The 19,855-nt window shown below is 35.4% G+C and overlaps 1 protein-coding gene and 1 non-coding gene across 5 annotated transcripts in view; both read right to left on the bottom strand.

Annotated features, from left to right (window-relative positions):
* Positions 1–18,630, bottom strand: part of atg5 (ATG5 autophagy related 5 homolog (S. cerevisiae)) — a 61,799-nt gene extending 43,169 nt beyond the window's left edge. For 3 of the 4 annotated variants that reach the window (XR_016093940.1, XM_088931441.1, XM_088931464.1), the window contains exons 1-6: positions 18,463–18,630; positions 17,513–17,674; positions 16,874–17,001; positions 13,217–13,295; positions 10,848–11,010; positions 5,360–5,454 (exon numbers count right to left, since the gene is read on the bottom strand). Coding sequence is in view for 3 of the 4 variants with exons in the window: in XM_088931441.1 (XP_088787567.1) it covers positions 5,360–5,454; positions 10,848–11,010; positions 13,217–13,295; positions 16,874–17,001; positions 17,513–17,620 (573 nt within the window). In the remaining variant the exon portion in view is untranslated. The remainder of the gene's footprint in view (positions 1–5,359; positions 5,455–10,847; positions 11,011–13,216; positions 13,296–16,873; positions 17,002–17,512; positions 17,675–18,462) is intronic. The other variant, XM_088931450.1, reaches the window with a different exon arrangement.
* A 461-nt stretch (positions 18,631–19,091) lies between these two features.
* trnae-cuc (transfer RNA glutamic acid (anticodon CUC)) lies at positions 19,092–19,163 on the bottom strand. The gene has a single exon. It is a non-coding gene; the product is annotated as a tRNA-Glu (tRNA).
* Between the last annotated feature and the right edge of the window lie 692 nt (positions 19,164–19,855).

Below are 19,855 nucleotides of genomic sequence, written 5' to 3'. Positions count from 1 at the left end.
TTATCCAGTTTGATGATGGCATGGGGATTCAGTATTTAACTTGGCAGCAACATAATTCTGAAGTTTATTTATTTAAACATGACTTAACTGTCTTTGGTTGCTTCAGTTTACAACGGTATCTGAAGAGAAGCCACATTCCAAATACGTGTGTTTAAAAGGCTAAAAATGGCATAAAGAAGCTTAAATGTTGAATTTCAAAGCCAGTTGCCAGATACTTAATACTAAATCGAAAAACTTCACCTCACCCAGTACCTGATAATTTTTTGAGTATTCTCATTCCTACCCAATGAAAACCTAACATAAAATAACAGGTTTACAATGTACAATTAGTGGGTGGACTGATGTTTTCATTTACTCAGGACCCACATTTCTTTTAGAGTTCTACAGTTCTAATGGATGATTCATTACATGAATAAATAAAAATAAAATTCCTTTAATGAATGTCCCCAGTCTCCAATAGCATTTACAGGAGGTTCCATTGTGATTAACTAAAAAGTGGATAAACATTTTGCTGGAAATCTGGGTCGGCTGTTTCATGAGATAAAAAAGAAATTCCATACAAATCTCTTCCAAAATTTCAATGTAATGCATGTGTACCATTGGTAAGACGAGACGAGACGAGATCACTTTATGCCATATACAATTTCTTGTGTTAGGAATTTGTCTTTTCGCATACCCCAGCTTACTCTCCATGAGACACACAGATAGGGAGAGAGAAGCCTGGGGTCAGAGCGCAGGGTCTGCCATTGTACAGCGCCCCTGGAGCAGTTGGGGTTAAGGGCCTTGCTCAGGAGCCCAACGGAGTAGGATTCCTCTGCCGGCTGCGGGATTTGAACCAGCAACCTTCCAGCCACAGGCGCAGATCATTAGCCACAGAGCCGCCCCATCCATGATTAATGTCACGTGGAAAGTAGAAGCTGACTTGGCCTTTATCTCAGTGTGCTGTGCTACAAAAAAGAGGTGATCTGCTGGTGCAAATGCCGAGGACAACAGGCCTGCCTAGTTACAGGATCAAAAATAAGAACAGTGGTATTTAAAAAAAAACACCTGCATGAATTAATGAACCATGCCCATAGTATGTAGCATTGTATGGCTTTGGCTGAATGGTCCCATGAACATGTGTGAATGTCCAGAAAAGTCAATGCCACGGTGTGTAACAGCTCCACTGATGGAGGCTGGCCAACCCCTATGCATTCTCCAAAGTTCTAGTAAGTCTTACAGTTCTTCAATGTGTAAATAAACTATTGTAGATTGGTGCAAATTGACAGAAAGACACTCATAATTATAGCTTCCAAGTAGAGACTGTGTTGCTATAATGCCTTCTTGGAAAGGAACAATGAGATTACAATCAATGACTTCACTTTTGGGAACAAAATTATAAGATTGTAACTTCAACATTTTAACTAATCATGCAAGATCTGCTGGTGTGGTATTTTTGGCCAAACAAAATGAATAATGAAAAAAAATGAATAGTATCAAACTGTGCACAAAGATGTAATTATTTACTTTACTGGAAAGATTGTATAAACTTAACCCCTGCCCTCCTGCTGTTCAAGGTTTTTAACTGAGAAAAGAATGTACATCTGCTTCCAGCTTTGAGGTAACAGATATTGTCACTGATTCTAAAACTAGATTTGTTTTCTTTTGTTTTCAGAGCTTTGATTAAAAAGCAGTTTATCTGTTACCTTAATGATGCACTTGTGGGTTTGAAAAATATAATTTGATTCCTAATTTAAAATGGATGTCAAATATATGCTCCACTTTTTATTTCAAAACTGGTCCCATGTCCTTTCTAACAGCTCCATCTACTGGAGATTTCAGTTCAAATAAAACTTAAAGACTAGGCATACGTTGAGATAAATAAGTTTGTTTTTCCTTTTCACTGCTTAAGTAGATATAAACATATACTCAAGTCATACAACAGCTATTGTTTTCCAAAACCACACACAAGTTGATCAGCCAGTGGTCTTATTTGCCATTGCAGTTAAAGGGGATTTAGTTTCATCAGGTACAGTATGTAGCAAGATAAGAGGTAATTCACAAGATAAAAAAACAGTTTTTTCATACTCACAGAATTGATGACGTTTTCTAAAATTCGTTTCCATTACAACAAACAAAGTCAAGCCATTGGATAAACTGGTGAAAAGGGCACTGTTGAAAGCTAGTGTTCAAAGAAAGAATTTTTTCACAGTTAAATATTCTTGCATTGCAGTTGGCACTAAACAAAAAAAGTTTTTTCTGTTTTGAAAAACAGGGCCATTTTAAAATAACTGTCATGTGTGGTAAGACAAATTTCGTCACAGCACTCTGTCCATCTTCATCCGAAGCTGTTACAAGTTAGAAGTATCTGAGTAATAACACTCTTTACCATCTGTAGGCCTTGCACAAAACAATGTAGAGATACACCTCACGAAACTGTCAGCAGTTTCATTTTGACTTCTTTATCGAACATAATCAGCCATAAGTACTTTCAGTGTTTTCTGGTCTTTCTCACATCTTAACATCTGCAAATGCTATTATTATTTATAGCAATCATATTATCAGAAGATAGTGAATGCAAACAAAATGGAGGTGTAGGCGTAAGGTCAGATATTACAAATATCAAATGGACATCTATACTAAGTAACAAGTAATAGGTTTATTCCATGCTGAAAAAAAGAAGAAAGAGAACACAACGTTTCGGCCGTGGAGCCTTCTTCAGGTGTGAAGAAAGAAGGCTCCACGGCCGAAACGTTGTGTTCTCTTTCTTCTTTTTTTCAGCATGGAATAAACCTATTACTTGTTCCTTTGCAGCCTACGCATGCTGACGCAGCTACCCACCTGATCTATACTAAGTAGGTCTGTATGGGTTTGAAGGTAAGATATCATCATGAAATCAACATTATATTTTACAGACTAACTGTAGTTACAGAGTACAATAAAGATTGACTTACAACTTACTTATCTGCAGCTGCAGATAATTATTGGCACAAGCTTCAACAATGTCATTATTTAATGCACTAAGTACAGTAATTACTGTCTGTTTCTGCATCTGACAGTGATTTCCTGTCTAGGTGTCTACAGAAATCTATACACTTGCATAATTATTCACACCCTGTGACTTAAATTAGTTAATTCATTAGAATCCCTAACTATGATTTTCTAGGATGAGTGGTAAACTGTGAAGAGACAAGACTGATAAGTACACAGTTTAACTACATGCCTACTACATTAGTGAATAACATGCCAGTGCTTATGTTAACATAGTTATATGGTTAGAGTTTAAAAGTACACACTGAAGTTCTGGTTCTTTTTGTGCAACAACATATAATAAAGAAAAAAATATTAACGTTTTCTTTTTAATTCGTTCAAACGTTTCTCCTTGGTGAATTTACTGAGGTTAGCTATCACATATGACAAATAAGATACTGAGTCACACTTTCAACATCCTGTTTCTTCTTCACTTTCCAAGCTATAGTCAGAGCCTACAACTGACACAGCACCAGAAATCAAATACGGAAAGAGCTAAGATGATGCAACAAAGACAAACAAGCTCACATTCTTTAACCTCCGTTTTTTGCTGAGGTTCTTTAGACAAGAATTCAAACCCCATAAGTATCAATCAGTTATTTCAAATAAAACATGAAGAGCTGTCTACATCTGCTACTGTATATAGAGTGCCTTGCAAAAATATCCACTCCTGTGTAAAGGTTACATATCTTGTTGAGATCAGAGCAAGTAATCATGACACTATATTAAGAATCTTAAAGAAAGAAAATTAGATATTTCTCAAGTACTCAAGTATTCAACTCATTTGCTATGGCAACCCTAAACCAATTCCGCAAAAGGACAGCTTGAAAGGTGACAAAATTAGTATAATGGTTTCTGTGTGCAAACATAGCGCTCTGACTTGACTTCAGAGTAAATGCATTTGTCTCTATAAATTCCTTCAGGTAGATATTGAATTTCAACCAACAACTCACATCATGAAACAACAAATCGACCATGAAGTCGAAGGAGCTTTTAAAACATAAACGTTGTCGAGAGGAACAAATCTGGAGAAGGTTACTTATCTCTTTTTAATACAATGAAGTCAAACATTCAGAAGTGGAATGTGTGTTATATCACCCAAGCATTACCTAGATCATCCCACCCTTCCAAACTGAGCAGCCAGGCAAGCAGGAAACTAGTTAGCAATGCCATTGTGAAGTCAACAATGACACTGAAAGACCTGCAAAATTCAATTTCTATGATGGAATTTACTGTTCATAAATCCAAATTTCAAATCCACATCCTGTGTGGATCAGTGGCAAAAATAAATGCTCAATGAAAGAATGGTTTTCATCTTAAATCTTACAAATCTTAGATTTCACGTGACATGTGAAAAAATGCAGACTTTTCTTATGATCAAAGAATTGAACTTTTTGGCCAAAATGCAAAGCATTATATCTGGCCCAACACAGCACATCAGTCAGAACCATTCCAGCTGTTAAGCTTGCTAGTATCAGCATCATGTTATGGGGATACTTTTCATCAGGGACTGAAGAAAATATGGTGCAAAGTACAGGCCAATCCTAAAGGAAAACTTAGCAAGACGATGATCCAGAGCACAAAGTCAAACCCACACCCACACATCTCAACAAGAAGTGAGCTCATGTCCTTGAGTGTCCTTGTCAAAGTCCTGACTTGAGTCCAAGAGAAAATTTATGGTGAGGTTCGATTGCAGTCCATCAACTATTCCACAAATAACTTATCAGAAGTACGTTTTACTTTGTTCATCTTCTTTGCAGGTTGTTCTATCATTCAACCTCTTTCAAATATACAGTAAGAATGCAAAAGAACAGGTAAAGGTTTATTCCGTGCTTAAAAGAATAGACACACAACATGTCAGCTGCATAACCTTCTTCAGATGTGGATCAAAACTTTACAACTTAATAGACCAATTAATTTTATAAATGTACCAAAGTATTAGAGCCAGAAGACACAAACACAGAACCCTCTGTTATAGTCCAAGATGCACTCTGGCCACTTCAATTACACGGAGTCTTAAAAACCCTAATGCAAATGAATCCAATATATAGTATTTTTTATAATAAAATAAAATAAATTAAAAGTGCAGTTATTCGCTGGTAACTTACACCATACTGTGTAGTGACATTAAGACCCGTTTCTCTAGAAATATAACAAATTTAAATAGTAAGTGGTCTAACTGTAACCTAATAAGCTGGCAATTTTATTCATGAACTGGTTATTTTTACAGATTATACAACATGTTGATATATTTACTTCATTTGTTATTCTAAAGATTTACTGATTTTTCACTCATGCCTGAAAGCTGAGCGTCCAGCTGGTATATGGTAGCCTGACTGATTTTTCTTACCTGATATATTCTAAAGGGAATGTATCGGAATCCACCCTCTTCTGTTGGGTATTCCATTAGTTTCCTGTTCATTGCCCAGAACTGGTCAAATTTATCTGAAGAGGAAAAAAAACATGTTTAGTTTACTGAAATCATTTAAAGCAAAGTTTTGCTGTTTTCCCAAACTTTTCCCACTGACATTACTGAGAAGGTGGGAAAGAATTCTGTTTTTTTTTTTAATCCAGCATAGACTCATCAGCTATCACAATTCGGAATCAGAATTAGGCTCACAGCAATAGCACCACACCCACACAGGGGGAATAAGTGCAGACAAGCTCTTCTAACCCATCAAGTCATTACAAGCATGCAGTAATGTACAGGAGGTTCAGCACGGACTAGTGGACAGACATGTTCCTCGCTTATATCACCACAAGTTTGCAGGCAGTCAGGACATTACAATAGTCACTGTTTTGCTGTGGCCCAGGAGGGCTTTAGCCAACTAATCAAAATCCTATCCCCAACTGCCCAAAACCAATTGTATACCACAGCTTGGAAATCCTAGTCGTAGCCAATTAGTAACATGACCTGGGTCCATACTGCTCAACACGCAGAGCAAGCACCTTTGCTGTTTCAGCCACTTGGAGCCCCCAAAGAGTCTTATTTTGGGGTTAATAGTGCACAAGTGAGTATATGTGATTCAAAGACCATTACAACAAGGCAAACATAATGCTGCATTTCTCCGTGTACCAAATTTTGGCCCACCTTTTGATTTTAATTATACTACCTCATTGCTATCTATAGTGAAGTGATACTTTTTTTTTGTTGCCTCTGTCTCAACAGATTTTCAGCTTTCTTTTTTCGGAACTGAAAAAGCAAGTTAAGGTGTTTCATACAAAAAGTGTTTTTAGCTTCATCTCAGTCATGCAAATCAGATTCTCAAAGGCATATCTGCACATATTGCACTCCAAAGCTTGAATAAAGATATTATTTGATGGCATTTGGATGAAGTTACAACTGAACAAAAATTGTTGTCCTTTATGTTATCAAGGAATACTTACGACCATTTTTATTTCTACAGCCTACCAAAAACTTTAAAAAATAGAAAAAACTCAGATGAAATACATTATGTTCTGAAATGTAGTTGTAACATTTCTATGTAAACAGAATCTCTTTAATTTCTAGATCAATTGCTTTTCCCCCCAGAGTATTAGAATAAGCTTCTGGAAACTTTCTCAAACATCTTTGCTGGAAAACACACATAGAAACACTCTGATGTCATGCCAACTCATTAACCGATAAAGCATTATTAACATAACCCAGTGCAAGTCTAATGTACCTCTTCAAGTATTTTTTTTTAATTTTGGCTCCACTAAGCATCCTCAGAAGTTATTTTATAAGCATCCAATAAAGAAATCAAGTATTCTACGCCACCTGCCACAGCAATTGAAGAAGCAGAAAAAGTAACTGTATGATGATTTTTATAGATTGCTCACCATTGTCCAAAGTCATGTACTTCATTTCTACGGAATTTTAAAATTCACTGGAGCCTCAGATGTCAAAGGCCAAGTTAACTTGGGAATGGTTACAAGCAAGATGCTAAAATTCTGCCTTTGAGGACTGTGAATAGTTGAAACGGGTCCTCTCATTCAGAAAAGCACTCGTTGCCTATTCTCACCTGGCAGAAACGCCAAACACATTTCAGTTTTTATGGGCAGGATAAGTTTTGTAAACCACATCATGGAAAAAAGATTAACAGTATTCTCAGCAGGGAGAGAACTGGGTTTGAGCATGAGACTTTAAATCAGAGCTTCTTCACATTATGTAAAATTTGTTTTGTTTTTTGCAGGTTAATGTTTCATATTTTTATGTTCAGGTATAGTATATGATGTGTTATTTACCACAAATTGTAAAAATGGTAAATTTGCAAATTCAAAACATACTTGCTGGTAGAGCTTCTGTAACTGTTAATACAGTAATATTTGATTTAAAAAGGCCTTCCTGCACACTATAAAAAAGTGTTTTGTTTTTTTATTTTACAAAAAAAATACTGAAACTATCAATATTTTTCTAAAGTGTTTTCCTTTTAAAATAATTAAATTAAAGAAGTCTTTCATTGTAATTGTAATTGGTAACTTTAGTTGCAATACATTGGATTTAACATCAGTTATAATCTAAAAGAGGTTTTTGTTATATTAACTGAAAATCATGTCATACTGTAGTTGCATATACTGTATATATTTAAAAAGGCACTTCTTAAGCACCTTAGATTTTTTATGTATGGGATTTTAAGAATGTCAGAATGTCTGTATTTGTTTTTCCTGTATACTTTGCCTTAAATTGCAGAATGTTGAAGGAGCTCTTACCTTTGTCTCATTTTTTTTAAGCTAGGTCTGCATGTTAATCTCTTTATTTTTCGAAAGCAGTACTCAGGGGCAGTTATGTCAGAGTAGAGCTATGAGATCCAAAATTAGGGCATGAGAACGTTTCCTATCATACTTGATAGTTTTTTAGGTGGCACTGGGTGCCAAGCAACCTCTGTATGGGCTTGTCTATGCCCATTTGTCGTTTGCTTGTTTTGTCAGTAAGTATGAGTGTCAGGCGTGAAAGGAGTATTAAGTCCAAAAGTGACTTGGCATACTATATCAAGAATAGCACAGGTGTAACTGCAGTTTTATAAAACAAAATCTGCTAAAATGACTGACGTTATATGCTCAAAATAGCTTAATGTGATTTAGCAGGTAATGAGCCAATAGCTAGGAATGGTCACAATCTGCAGTTCTTCAGTTAGTCAGTCTGTTGCACACACTATATTACTGTATTAACCGAGACATTAAGTACTTTACATTAGAATTTAGAATAATCCATTCATTTTCTGGGTAGATGGCAGACTAGAGTTTTTTTTCCTTAGTGAGCCTGCAGATGGAAGGTCAGAATGCTTTCAATGTGACGTTTCGCTGACTGAAACTGAAGGGTCATGTTTGCATGTTTAAGACTGAGATGCGTTTCACAGCACCAGGTGGAGTATTTTGTGATCAACAGTTATCACAAATGCTACTTTCTTTTTTCTCTTGTGGTTATATATGGCTTAAATGAAATCTTTGGGAGTGGTGGTGTTACAAGAATCAGAAAGATGAGTTATATTCTAAAACAAGTCTGTCTTGGTTTCACTAGCTTTTCTTATTTCTCCTTTACAGCTGCTGTTTTTATATAAATTTAGAAGTTGAAAGTTTTCGGTATAATTTGTCTTTCTTATTTCGTTTTTCTCTTTTATAAACCTTCACATGTTGTTTTGAGAGCACTTCTTCAACGGTTTGGTTTTGGGGGAGAGAAAATAAACTTATGAAATTTAGTAAGAATCAGAACATTTTGAGTGACGGGTCAAAGTAACTGCTGGAAAGATTACATTTTTTGTTAATTCATTCAGAAGGTCCTAACAGTCACTTTATCAGTAAAGCTGTTAGGATTTACTGATGATCTTTAAATCTTTAAACTTCCTTTAAACAGCCTCACTGTACAAAGAAAAATAAATCAGTACCTTATATTTTGGAGAGGAATCTTATGCTTTTCTGAGACTGACCTGAAATTTTACATTTTAAGAAAACACACATCAGATGCCTTAATTCTGTTAAGGTTTCTGCAGAATTATATTTTTACCAGAATCCTACATATATTGTTTTTCTAGAAGTCTCTTAAACTTGCTCTTAACAATCACAACTATTTGAAGTGCAAATACATATCACAAGTCACAGTATTGTCAGCTCACAGCTCATCTGCAATGTGTCCTAACGTAAGGGTTCCCAGTCCTGATCCTAGAGGCTCATTTACCTACATAGGTTTTTTTCCCAATTAAACTTTTAGTTAAATTAACCCCTTAAATGACTTAATAATAGTATTAATTTGAAATGTTTGAGTGTTTTCAGTTCTTAAAAATTTTGGAGGTTGCCTTTTAACTATTGTACATTACTTCCTCTTTAAAGGAGCACTTCACTTCCGAGTATTTGCCAAAATGAGTTATACATACCTATTATTGTTATATGAGTTAAATCCTCCCGCTAATACAAGCTCTAACAATGTATTTTTCATTCCTCTCAGCTGTTGTTGTCTTAATATCAACAGAAATTGTAAGGGAATTAAAGTAGTTATGGTGTAGAATAATCATTTTGATTATTAACGACTAAACTTCCTTTAATTTTCCGTTAATTTTAACTGTTTATACAATGAAATGTTTCATTCAGCTCATGTGCCCTTTGAGTGTATAGTATCAATATCAATATCAATATCATCAGGCAGCTTGATGCTCTCTTACTTTTACAGTTATGGATTTTTTAGCTATTTTTTTTCTTTAGTATGTCATTTTGATTAGTTGATGTCATATTTATTATTCATGTGTACTCTCGAGAACATGCACATTTTACTTCTCTTCATAAGTGCTTCGTTAGACATTTAAACAGCAGCTTGCACAAAAAAATAATTCAAATACATCAGAAAGTACCTAAACTCTGCTGGTTTAAGGTGAGTTATGAGCACTGGGAATGAATCAGAGATGTTAACGTGTATTTTAATGGCAATTTAGTGTTGTGTATAGTGTGGTGTGGGATGAGTGTATTTCAAAAGTAGCATACCAAACTTTTGTATAGACAAAACTTGCAAATGTTCCAATCAAGCAACCTTCAGTTAAGGCTTCGGTTAAGAAAAGAGCTCAAATAATGAACACCACAAAGGTGTGTGGACCTCCAAGAACAGGATTAGGAACCTTAGTCCTAATGCACAGTTTTATGTTGTCGCATTAAATATTACTGTACAATTTATTGGACAAAGATTAACAGTTGTAAATACAGTAAAATTAAGTAAACTAGTACTAATGGACCCTGTCAGTGGTTCTATTCTTGAGAATACAAGAAGTCGTTTGCATTTATTCTGGGCTGTATAAGAAAACCACTATATGGAGTGAAAGGTTAATACAAAACAAAATGAAAAAAAATAAGTATAAACCCAAACAGATAATAAAAAAAACTAAAACAAGCAGCATACAGTCTACTCCCTTTTTACTGCAACAGGCCTGAAGCATGGACAGTGGACAGGGGACACATACAAGAACTATAATTATCCTGTTTGTGGAGGATTTTACGTATCAAGGTCAGATACAACACCACCAGTGTTCTCTCCCACGCAGCACTGTAAGAAACGTGATTTCCCAACAGCAATTTCAATCTATGCTCACAGAAAAACAACATTGGATGCCAAGCAGTGAGATAAACTCTCTTGTAATCTTATTCCAATCAACTTGAAAAACTATAAAATGATCAATATAACCTTAAAGGAAACTGTACCTATCTTTTAGCTGTTGGGTGGGGGTGGGGTGGGGGGTAAGACTATGTATGACTACATTTGTATTTGTTCTGGAAATAAATGGAAAAATGAACTTGCTATTTCATAACTTGATCCATTTAAATTATTACAAGTAAAAGAAACAAAAGTTCTAGAAAAGAAAAGTGTTGGAAGATCTCACCATTCTGCAAGCCCATCCAAAGTTGCTTATGGTCTTTCTTCTGCATATCATTGATGACTTGTCCTTTGTGCTTCAAGGTATCTGCTTCTTTAATGGTGGACATGAAGTGAGCTTCTATTACGGAATTGGAAGGGCAGTGCAGAAGGTCTCTCTCAGGGAAGTTCTGTCATTAAAAAAGCGGGAAGATTAATTTGACATCTACCTTGAGTTATTTGGCTATTTTTAAACAACATTTTTCATTTTTTAAAACAAACTTTAGTTTCAAACATATTACTTGGTTGAGAGTATTGTATTTATACCCCTCTCTGTACATCATAATATTCAGTGATTTAACATGATTAGAAACATGATTTATGATCACAATGTGGAAAATACTCCAGCTTTACTTTCCATCCTGTTCATTTTGTCAGTTCTTGTAACAGTAACACATTTCATTTTACTGTGTTTGCACTTGCATTCCTTAATATTAACACTAACTTAAAAGCTATTCCTGAAAAGGACATCTTCAACGCCAAACAAAAGAGTGGAAGCATTTCTTATATAAAAAGTAAGCACAGATGTGCTTTTTTATAAAGCAGTTATCAGTGGACAAGCAGCCTTATGTGCTGATCCAATCTGACTGACAACTAGTCCAAGATGGTACAGGATTGTTGCCATTATACCACAAAATGTAAAAGAAGAAATCTACACGGGATCCCCATCCCAGCTGTGGAGCAATTATTTTCATATTGTACTTTTTTTTTATTTCCCTTTTTTACTGTACAATGTTTGCCCTAAATCATGGGTGTTCTATGTAAGAGGAAAGGTTGAAATGATGGTGTTTAGTAATTAGTAAATTACAGAATGCAATCACTTGATGGATTACAGGTGAATTTAGTACTGTGGCAAAAGGAAATCTTGGTGTTTGGATGTCAGCCTTTCAAGGGAGCCTAAAACAGCGAGATCAATCAGAATGCGTCACAGCTGGTAAAGAAGGAATAAAAATGTGTGGAATAAAAATGTCACCTTTTAGATTTTAATGTAACTTTTTAAAGAGTTTTTAAGATTATTTTTAAACAGTATTAGCCTACATGTTTTTATAAGGAGCACATAATATTACAAGAGATTAATATGAAAAAAATCAATTTTGTGATATAACAGTGCTACACCCGAGACAAAAATCTACCCAATCTCTAAAAAAAAAGGATTGTGAATCAAGTGATAGAAAATTAGAAGATATACAACAATAATATGCTCTGTTCTGTAGATAATATATTATTAATATAAACCATTGTGCATGTTCCACTTTCACAAAACCTTGAACAATCCAGGGGAAAGTTGTATTTTAATCCATTACTGCCCTCTAGAGACAACACATGATTTAACATACACAGAGGTTACAGTGCTAACATTCATGTTTTAAATCAACTGCACCCACGTCAGTCATCCAAAATAGGCAAAACAAACCTGTTTTCTACTCTCTCACTTGCACTCCCTAGCAAAATGAGCACCTGCAAAATGGTGTCGCAAGAATCCCATTTTCACATCCAAATAATATTTTAAATGATTATCAATGTGGTAAGCCCATATAATGAGATTTTTTTGGTGTTGTTTAGTACTTATTTTAACAAATACTTTAAGATATTGTTAAGTCTAACAATACCTAATTAATAACAAAACACGTTGCCTGCAATCACTATAAAACCACCTGGACCGTGATGGAAATATTGTTACAAGTCAATTAAAAGGTTATTTTCATTCTATTGAAAAGATCAACAAAATATTCAACAATTACAGTACACAGCCTTAACAAGTCATGTTGCCAAAAATATAGACATTCTAAGATGTTTTTCTCCTAATATCATTTTCTTAAAAGGATTTTGCCAGATGTTCATGAACTCTTTTAGGCAGTCTCAAATCAATTACTTCAGGTTGCTATTGAACAATAAAATTCAACCACAGTAATACAAAAAATCAAATAGGAAAAGTGGTGCTACCTGAATGACTTTAGCAGACAATAGTAACGTCCACACACACAACCTCAAACAAGGCTCTCACACACTGTTTTTACTAAAGTAATTAAAAAAATACTAAAAGAGAGAGATTCAAATTGGAGAGCAAAAAATGACAGCAATATAATAAATAATAATAAAAACAAGGTAAGACAAGGTGTGTTAGGAAACAGAGCAAACTAGCTCATTACTTGATTGGTTGGTTTTCCTACCTAAATTTAATAATTGGAAGAAAAACAGGATAATAACTTTCTTTGGTTAATTTGGTAGATTGTTCTGTCTGAGATTTATGAAAGTGAATATTTTCAATTAAATGTAGACATAAAGAGAACAGAAATATGAATACAATTTGAACAAGAAAACAATGAGAATGTCTACCTTGAAATGTACTGTGATGCTCCAAGGAAGGGCTACATTAGAGGCATGAAGATCAAATAGCAAACCAATAGGATAATGCCTGAAAAAGAAGGACAAAATTCTGCCTATAACAAAATTGTATAGTCACACAAGTATGGCTTATAATATTAAAATGATATGGCTTCAGGCCAGTAGTTCTCAAACTTTTTGGACCAAGTACCACCCCTGATCAAACCAAAGCATCCAAGTACCACCTACAAGCCATCTTCTCATAGGAATCCCAGAAATTCTCAATGACCAACATGAGCGCACGCGCACGCACACACTCACACATATAATAAAATAAGGACCAAGTAATATGTTTATTCCATGCTGAAAAGAGAGGAGAGAAAACACAATGTTTCGGCTGTGAAGCCTTCTTCAGGTGTGTCAGGGCTAATAAAAATAGTCCTGAGCACTTAGTTAATTTGGATAGTACCACCTTGTAGCCATTTTCTGACGCTTGCTAGCACTAGCAGTGCTGTCTGTGTCAGGTTCAGCAGGAGAGCTAGTGTCAGTGGAGTTACCATACATCTGGATTTTCTCGGCCATGTCCTCTATTTTTATCCTTATATCTCCGTCCAGGGGGAATTTTCAAATATACAGAAATGTCCAGGATTTCGATCCCATTATTTTCACCATGAAGAATAATTAACAAACGTTATAAAGCTAGAAAGAGAGAGAATTTCTTAACTTCTCTATTTCACTTCGTGACCTACAATGTCATTCAGTTTTCATCCTGTATGTGTCTGATTATGTCATGAGGGAGCGAAATCAGGCATCAATATCAGTGTCTTTACTCAGTCTGTGCAGCGGAGAAGCATTCCCTCGAAAGGCTCCCTATTTTTTTCTCGTTTTCCTACCCTCAAACACAATGCCAAAGCGAAACTAAATTCACAGCAGAACTAAAAAATAAATTTCCGTGTTTTCGAAGTGGCAGAGCAGACTGGGAAGCTGAATGTACTTTTGTCTCCGTGGCGAATCAAGGTGTACTTGTCTTGCAAGCTCATGTTGACTCAGACAAACACAAAAAGGCAACTCAAGGAAAGAGTTCGTCAACCAAATTAACAGATTATTTTGTCAAATCTGGCAGCAAAATAGAGGATACTCTTATTGCAACAGAGGGGACATATGCATTTCACACAGTTAAACATCATCACAGTTACTTTACCAATGGAAATAAAATGTGGGATATTTTGAAACCCTCTCCATCCTCCAATCGACCATCTTCCCAGATAAGGCAATAGGAAATCTCCTCAGGGTGTCCTCTTTTTTTGATGTTCAAATATGGTAAAACCCTAGTGGCCGATGTACTGTATAATCCTCCTTGTTCTCAATGGGTGTGCGTGATCTATCGGAGCTGGCATCAGTACTCTTGGCATCTATTCCTTTCAGCCATGACATAATACTTGATTTTTGCGAGGTATTCATTTTTGATCACTTGTTCTGTTGGCGAATGTGGTGCTGAGCTGTGTCTCTGAAAGCTCGAGTATGAACACTCAAGTATTAGCATGTGCTGTTTCAATGTAGCTAAGTACGTAGGCTGCATATTTGACACATAAACTAATTTTATTAAAATAGAAAATATGAAAAACCATCTCAAGCTTTCTGAAACTGGTTAAGTAAACCAGTGGACTGGTGGACTCGTACAAGTACCTGGGAGTGCACATCGACGATAGACTGGAATGGTCTAAGAACATCGAGGCCATCTATAAGAAGGGACAGAGCCGACTCTACTTCTTGAGGAGGCTCAGGTCCTTCAATGTGTGTAGTAAGATGCTACACATGTTCTATCAGTCGGTGGTAGCGAGTGCCATTTTCTACGCAGTGGTGTGCTGGGGCTCTGGGATTAGAGCAGCAGATTCCAAAAGGCTGAACAAGCTCATCAGGAGAGCAAGCTCTGTCATTGGGTTTGACCTGGACTCCTTGGAGGTAGTGGCTGAGAGGAGAATGATGTCCAAACTAGAGGCCATCATGGACAACTTCTCCCATCCCCTCTATGACAGCCTTGCAGGAATGAAGAGCACGTTCAGCAATAGACTGATTCATCCACGGTGCGACAGGGAGCGCTACAGGAGGTCATTCTTGCCGTCTGCCATAAGACTGTACAATGCATCCACCTTGCGTCTTGGCAGAGGCAACATCGACAGTGACCTGTTTCTGGACTAAACGCATCTACACATCTACTGCTACATCTGTTCTCTTTCTTTTTCTTTTTCTTTTTCCCGTTTACAACCACTTTTTGTGCAATATATGCCAGGGACCTGTGCAATACATTTATATTTATATCTATAGTTACATCTATATTTATATTCATATGTGTGATATGAGTGTGATACGATTTTCTGTGTACTGTTCTGTTCTAGTTTGTTCTTGTGCGTCCGGACTGTGAGTAACTCTTGTTTTGTATTGTATGTATTGTACTATTATTATATAATTCGTTACACTGTGGCTGTGTTGTGTGTGTTAAGCTGCTGTTGCACTGCAATTTCCCTCACGGGATCAATAAAGTATCTATCTATCTAAATTACAGACGAAAAAAATACATTATTTTCAATTATTCAATTTTTAATTCCCAATTTTTCAGAGCACACAACAAATTTCCAGGGTTATCTGGCGTACCACCTGGGGGCTCTCCCCGTTCCAGTTTGAGAACCACTGCTTTAGGCAATTCATTTTTTAAACTTTAGACAAGTGCTCCACCTGGTGGCTGTAACAGTGCATGAAATACTGTTACCAGAAAGACTGATATTTATATTTGAATGTAGACTTATTATTCTTCATAATTAATTATTATTCTTCTTCTTTTCTTTTAATGAAATAATTCTAAAAATACTGTATAGATAAAATATATACTTTTATTTTTTTCCAAAAACTTTCATGTATCTTGAACAAAGTGACAAGTCTTTCATCAATAGTTCATTAAATATTTGATATAATTAAACATTTTGACATAACATTGTCATACTCTTTCATTTGAAAGAAAATTTCCACAATTTATGAACACCATCATGATCATCACACATTTACAATCAATGCAAGGCCAACTGACTAAAATAAACACCTTTAACGTTACAGTAGGTATAATGAACATCAAGATTTGTCAAAGATCTCATAAAATAAAGTTTTTGTCTTTTAGTCCCATAGGTACGCTAACTCTATGAGGTATAGAAGAATATGTCTCAATTGTTCGTCCTGTTCCAATTTATTACAATTATTAACACATCCCTTGAAATACACAATGCACATAATCATTCCTAACATTGGCGGATTACCAACTTTCATTATTTAATATTTGTTAAAATTGGTGTCAGGATTCCACATTTAAAACCTTCTCTTTATAACAACTGTCAAAACACCACACCACATTTAATTTACAGTGCATAATATATACAATTGGCACTCGCTATGTGAAAAATGGTTATTCACTCATTAAATGTAGTTCTTAATTTATATCAATACTTGCTTTAACCTCATTGATCTTTACTTCATCCACCATACAGTACATAAGATGTCCTTTTGAATTAATTAAATTAATTATAATTAAAGGTAAAGGGCACCAATACGTTCAGAAATATGAAGATGTGTTCTAATATAACAAAGATTCTTGTACTGTAAAGTTCTATTCAATCAACTTACCACTTCAGAGGGGTTCCTTCATATTCAAACCACATCTCTTCCATATCCTCCTGCTTCATGACCTTTTGGAAGTGCTTTTTCACTTTATCAGTAACAAGTGTTATGTAGCTGACTCTTGGTAGAAGTAACTGCAAAAGTAAAATGAAAAGATTCCAATTACGATACAGTTCTGCATATAAAATGCTTAACAGCAAATCTTATTTAAATTAACTAAAAAACACTTACTAAATACCTTAAATATTTATTCTAAAAGTACCCTAAAGAGAAACATTTCCCCATTTATATTATACAGATGACATTACTAGGTGATTTTAAGAAATCTGAGACAAAAAATAAACCTGAATTTTGAACTTAGTTAAATAAATGCAGTTATCTCCAAACATCCTCCCCCGCCCCAATAAAACTGTTTGTATTAGTTTTTTTAATACTTAAAATGTCAATCATCACAAAAAAAGTAGTTTTCTATTTTTAGCAAAATGTAACTATTTGGGCCTATTTCATTTACTAACTTAGTGAATGATATTGTTGGATACATAGGGTGCCATAACGCCCATTACTATTTACACACTTTTCTCTCTGTGTTTAACCTGAGGGCTTATAATTATTTCCATTGTAGTCTTTTATGGTCAATATACTTACATAATAGGGTTCTGCCTCCCTTTCAGTTATCTCATCCTGATATAAAGTAAAACATGTGGGTATTCGCCCATACCACACATCCCGAAGAACATCTTTGTCATCTGCCATTCTTCTGGGATATACGGTAGCACATACAGAAACACAGTTTTCAATTTAAATTTCCTGAAATGAATAAATACCATTTTATGTTTTGTGGTTCTTTTTTACGTTTGTAAAAGTCTGAATAAACATATAAGACCAGGTTGCCCAATTGTCTGATATTTTACACCTAAATAAAGTTTATTGTTAATAATAATCATCATCATCATCATATAGGAGAGTGACACACACAAAGGATGTTTTGAATGAAGTGAGTCGAAACTATAACATTCTTCAGTCAGTAGGGAAAATTACTTATTTTACAGAAACAACAAGTCACATTCTCAATGTCTAAAAACAAATACAGTACAATTAATATCAGTACTACTGTAGGTGAAGAAGTTTGGGTGGATCTGACACCATTTAACGTATTACAATAGTAAATTCAAAACCTAGCAAGTTGCTAATTGAAGTTACTTTGCTACAGAAAACTGCAAGTATTTGCGTGTTTCACGAAACTCCGCTAATTTTAAATCTATATTAAAAATCTGTTTTTCACACAACTGTGTACTCAGATTTTTAAGCACTGCATAATACCATTAATACCTGTACAACAGTGTTAAATAGCTATTTGTCCTATTGTACCAGCCCCTGCTCTGGACTTATTTACATAATGTTTACGTTTACAAGCTGTATTGACATAACCAGCCAGATTGCAATTTGTTTTTCAATATACTAACTGTGCCAACACAATATGCCTATTACTCATTTAACACAGCAAAACACTTCCTGGGTGCATTATGGACTTGCCTCTTGCAAAAAAACAACGCATCTACGCAGTAAGCTATGAAGTGCATTACTCAAAATTTTACCTGAAACTTTTCTGGACAACCTTCAACGTTATGATTCTGTTTTATTAAGTTCCTTAGTTTTAAGCTCTCTGTTAACAGTTTTGTAATCCTCCACTGAAGTGAAAGTAACAGAACCATTAACCGTGCTATCAGAACAAGGCCCCAGCAATGCCATTCGCTCGCTTCCTGAATCACACACCAGAGAGAAAACAAGAGGAGACGTGCTCTCCCGAGCTCAGAGGAAAGGCAAAGACTGACACCATGCGGACAGAGAGCATAATGCAGTCTTGGAAATGGTTCTTGAACGTCCAGTACACCCTTCTCCAGCTCGGTTCTTGGCGGGCTTCGTCTTCTGGGTTTTGTTCCAAGCTAAGTACTCAATTAAACAATTAACATAGTACATGAATAAATGTAATTTGCTAAAAAAAAACGCTCACCAACGTCAGCCTGAAACCGCTTTGTTTCTTCTAATACTTGCAAGTTTACGTGTACTGTCATCAATTCTAATTTCGTGAATGCACGACAATAAAAATATCTAAAAAGTAGAAACAGTGTACTTTTCATAGTTGTGGCGGGACGAGGGGAGATCCTACTAAAATGCGATAACTCACAGAAATTACATTAGCTGAAATAAACTAAAAAAAAATCTATTCCCTGACCGGGAATCGAACCCGGGCCGCGGCGGTGAGAGCGCCGAATCCTAACCACTAGACCACCAGGGAAGAACTGACAGTGCTAGAGAAATAGGGTTTTACATAGTTAAAGATAAGTGGACTTTGCACTGATTTTTTGGTCGAATGCAAAACGCTGTAGCACTGAGTTATCTGATGAGACCGCGTTATATTTTATTATATCGTTACTGGTATAAATGATACATTTAGAATGTTCAGTGTGGTAACTATTTTGATGTTTATGAACGATAATTCCTTTGTGTATTTTTTCTATCTTTTTAACTTATTTTCTGTTTTATATTTAAGTTCTTTAGATGCCAGATGGCCACATCACCTTTGGATTTAGTTCTGTACCAGGAGCCAGTGCAACAGATGTGTGCAAGCAAAAGTCAGATCAGCACTTTTCCTGCAGAGCCTTTTTGGCTCTTAGTTGCAACCTCATCACACGTGTCACCTCTGAGCAAGCTGGGTAGCAAGCCTGCAACATAACTGGAATAAGACATAAAAACTATGAATATATTAAATGGTATATATGTAACAAAGTACAATGTATTTACTGTAATTTAACAATTTTCCCAAACACGAATAACTAGACTTCCTAACAGGCCTGACTGTAGTCATTAGTAATCAGGAGTTTTGATACCAGGAGTACCATCATTGTCAAACCAGCATCTGTATTTTTTCTATTTAGATTATATGATATTTGTTTACCAGCATATTTTATTTTTAGTGTTTTAACCACT

Source organism: Atractosteus spatula, chromosome 2, assembly GCF_055471065.1.
Source record: "Atractosteus spatula isolate fAtrSpa1 chromosome 2, fAtrSpa1.hap1, whole genome shotgun sequence".
NCBI classification, from domain to species: Eukaryota; Metazoa; Chordata; class Actinopteri; order Semionotiformes; family Lepisosteidae; genus Atractosteus; species Atractosteus spatula.
This window is presented reverse-complemented; position numbering and strand designations above follow the sequence as displayed.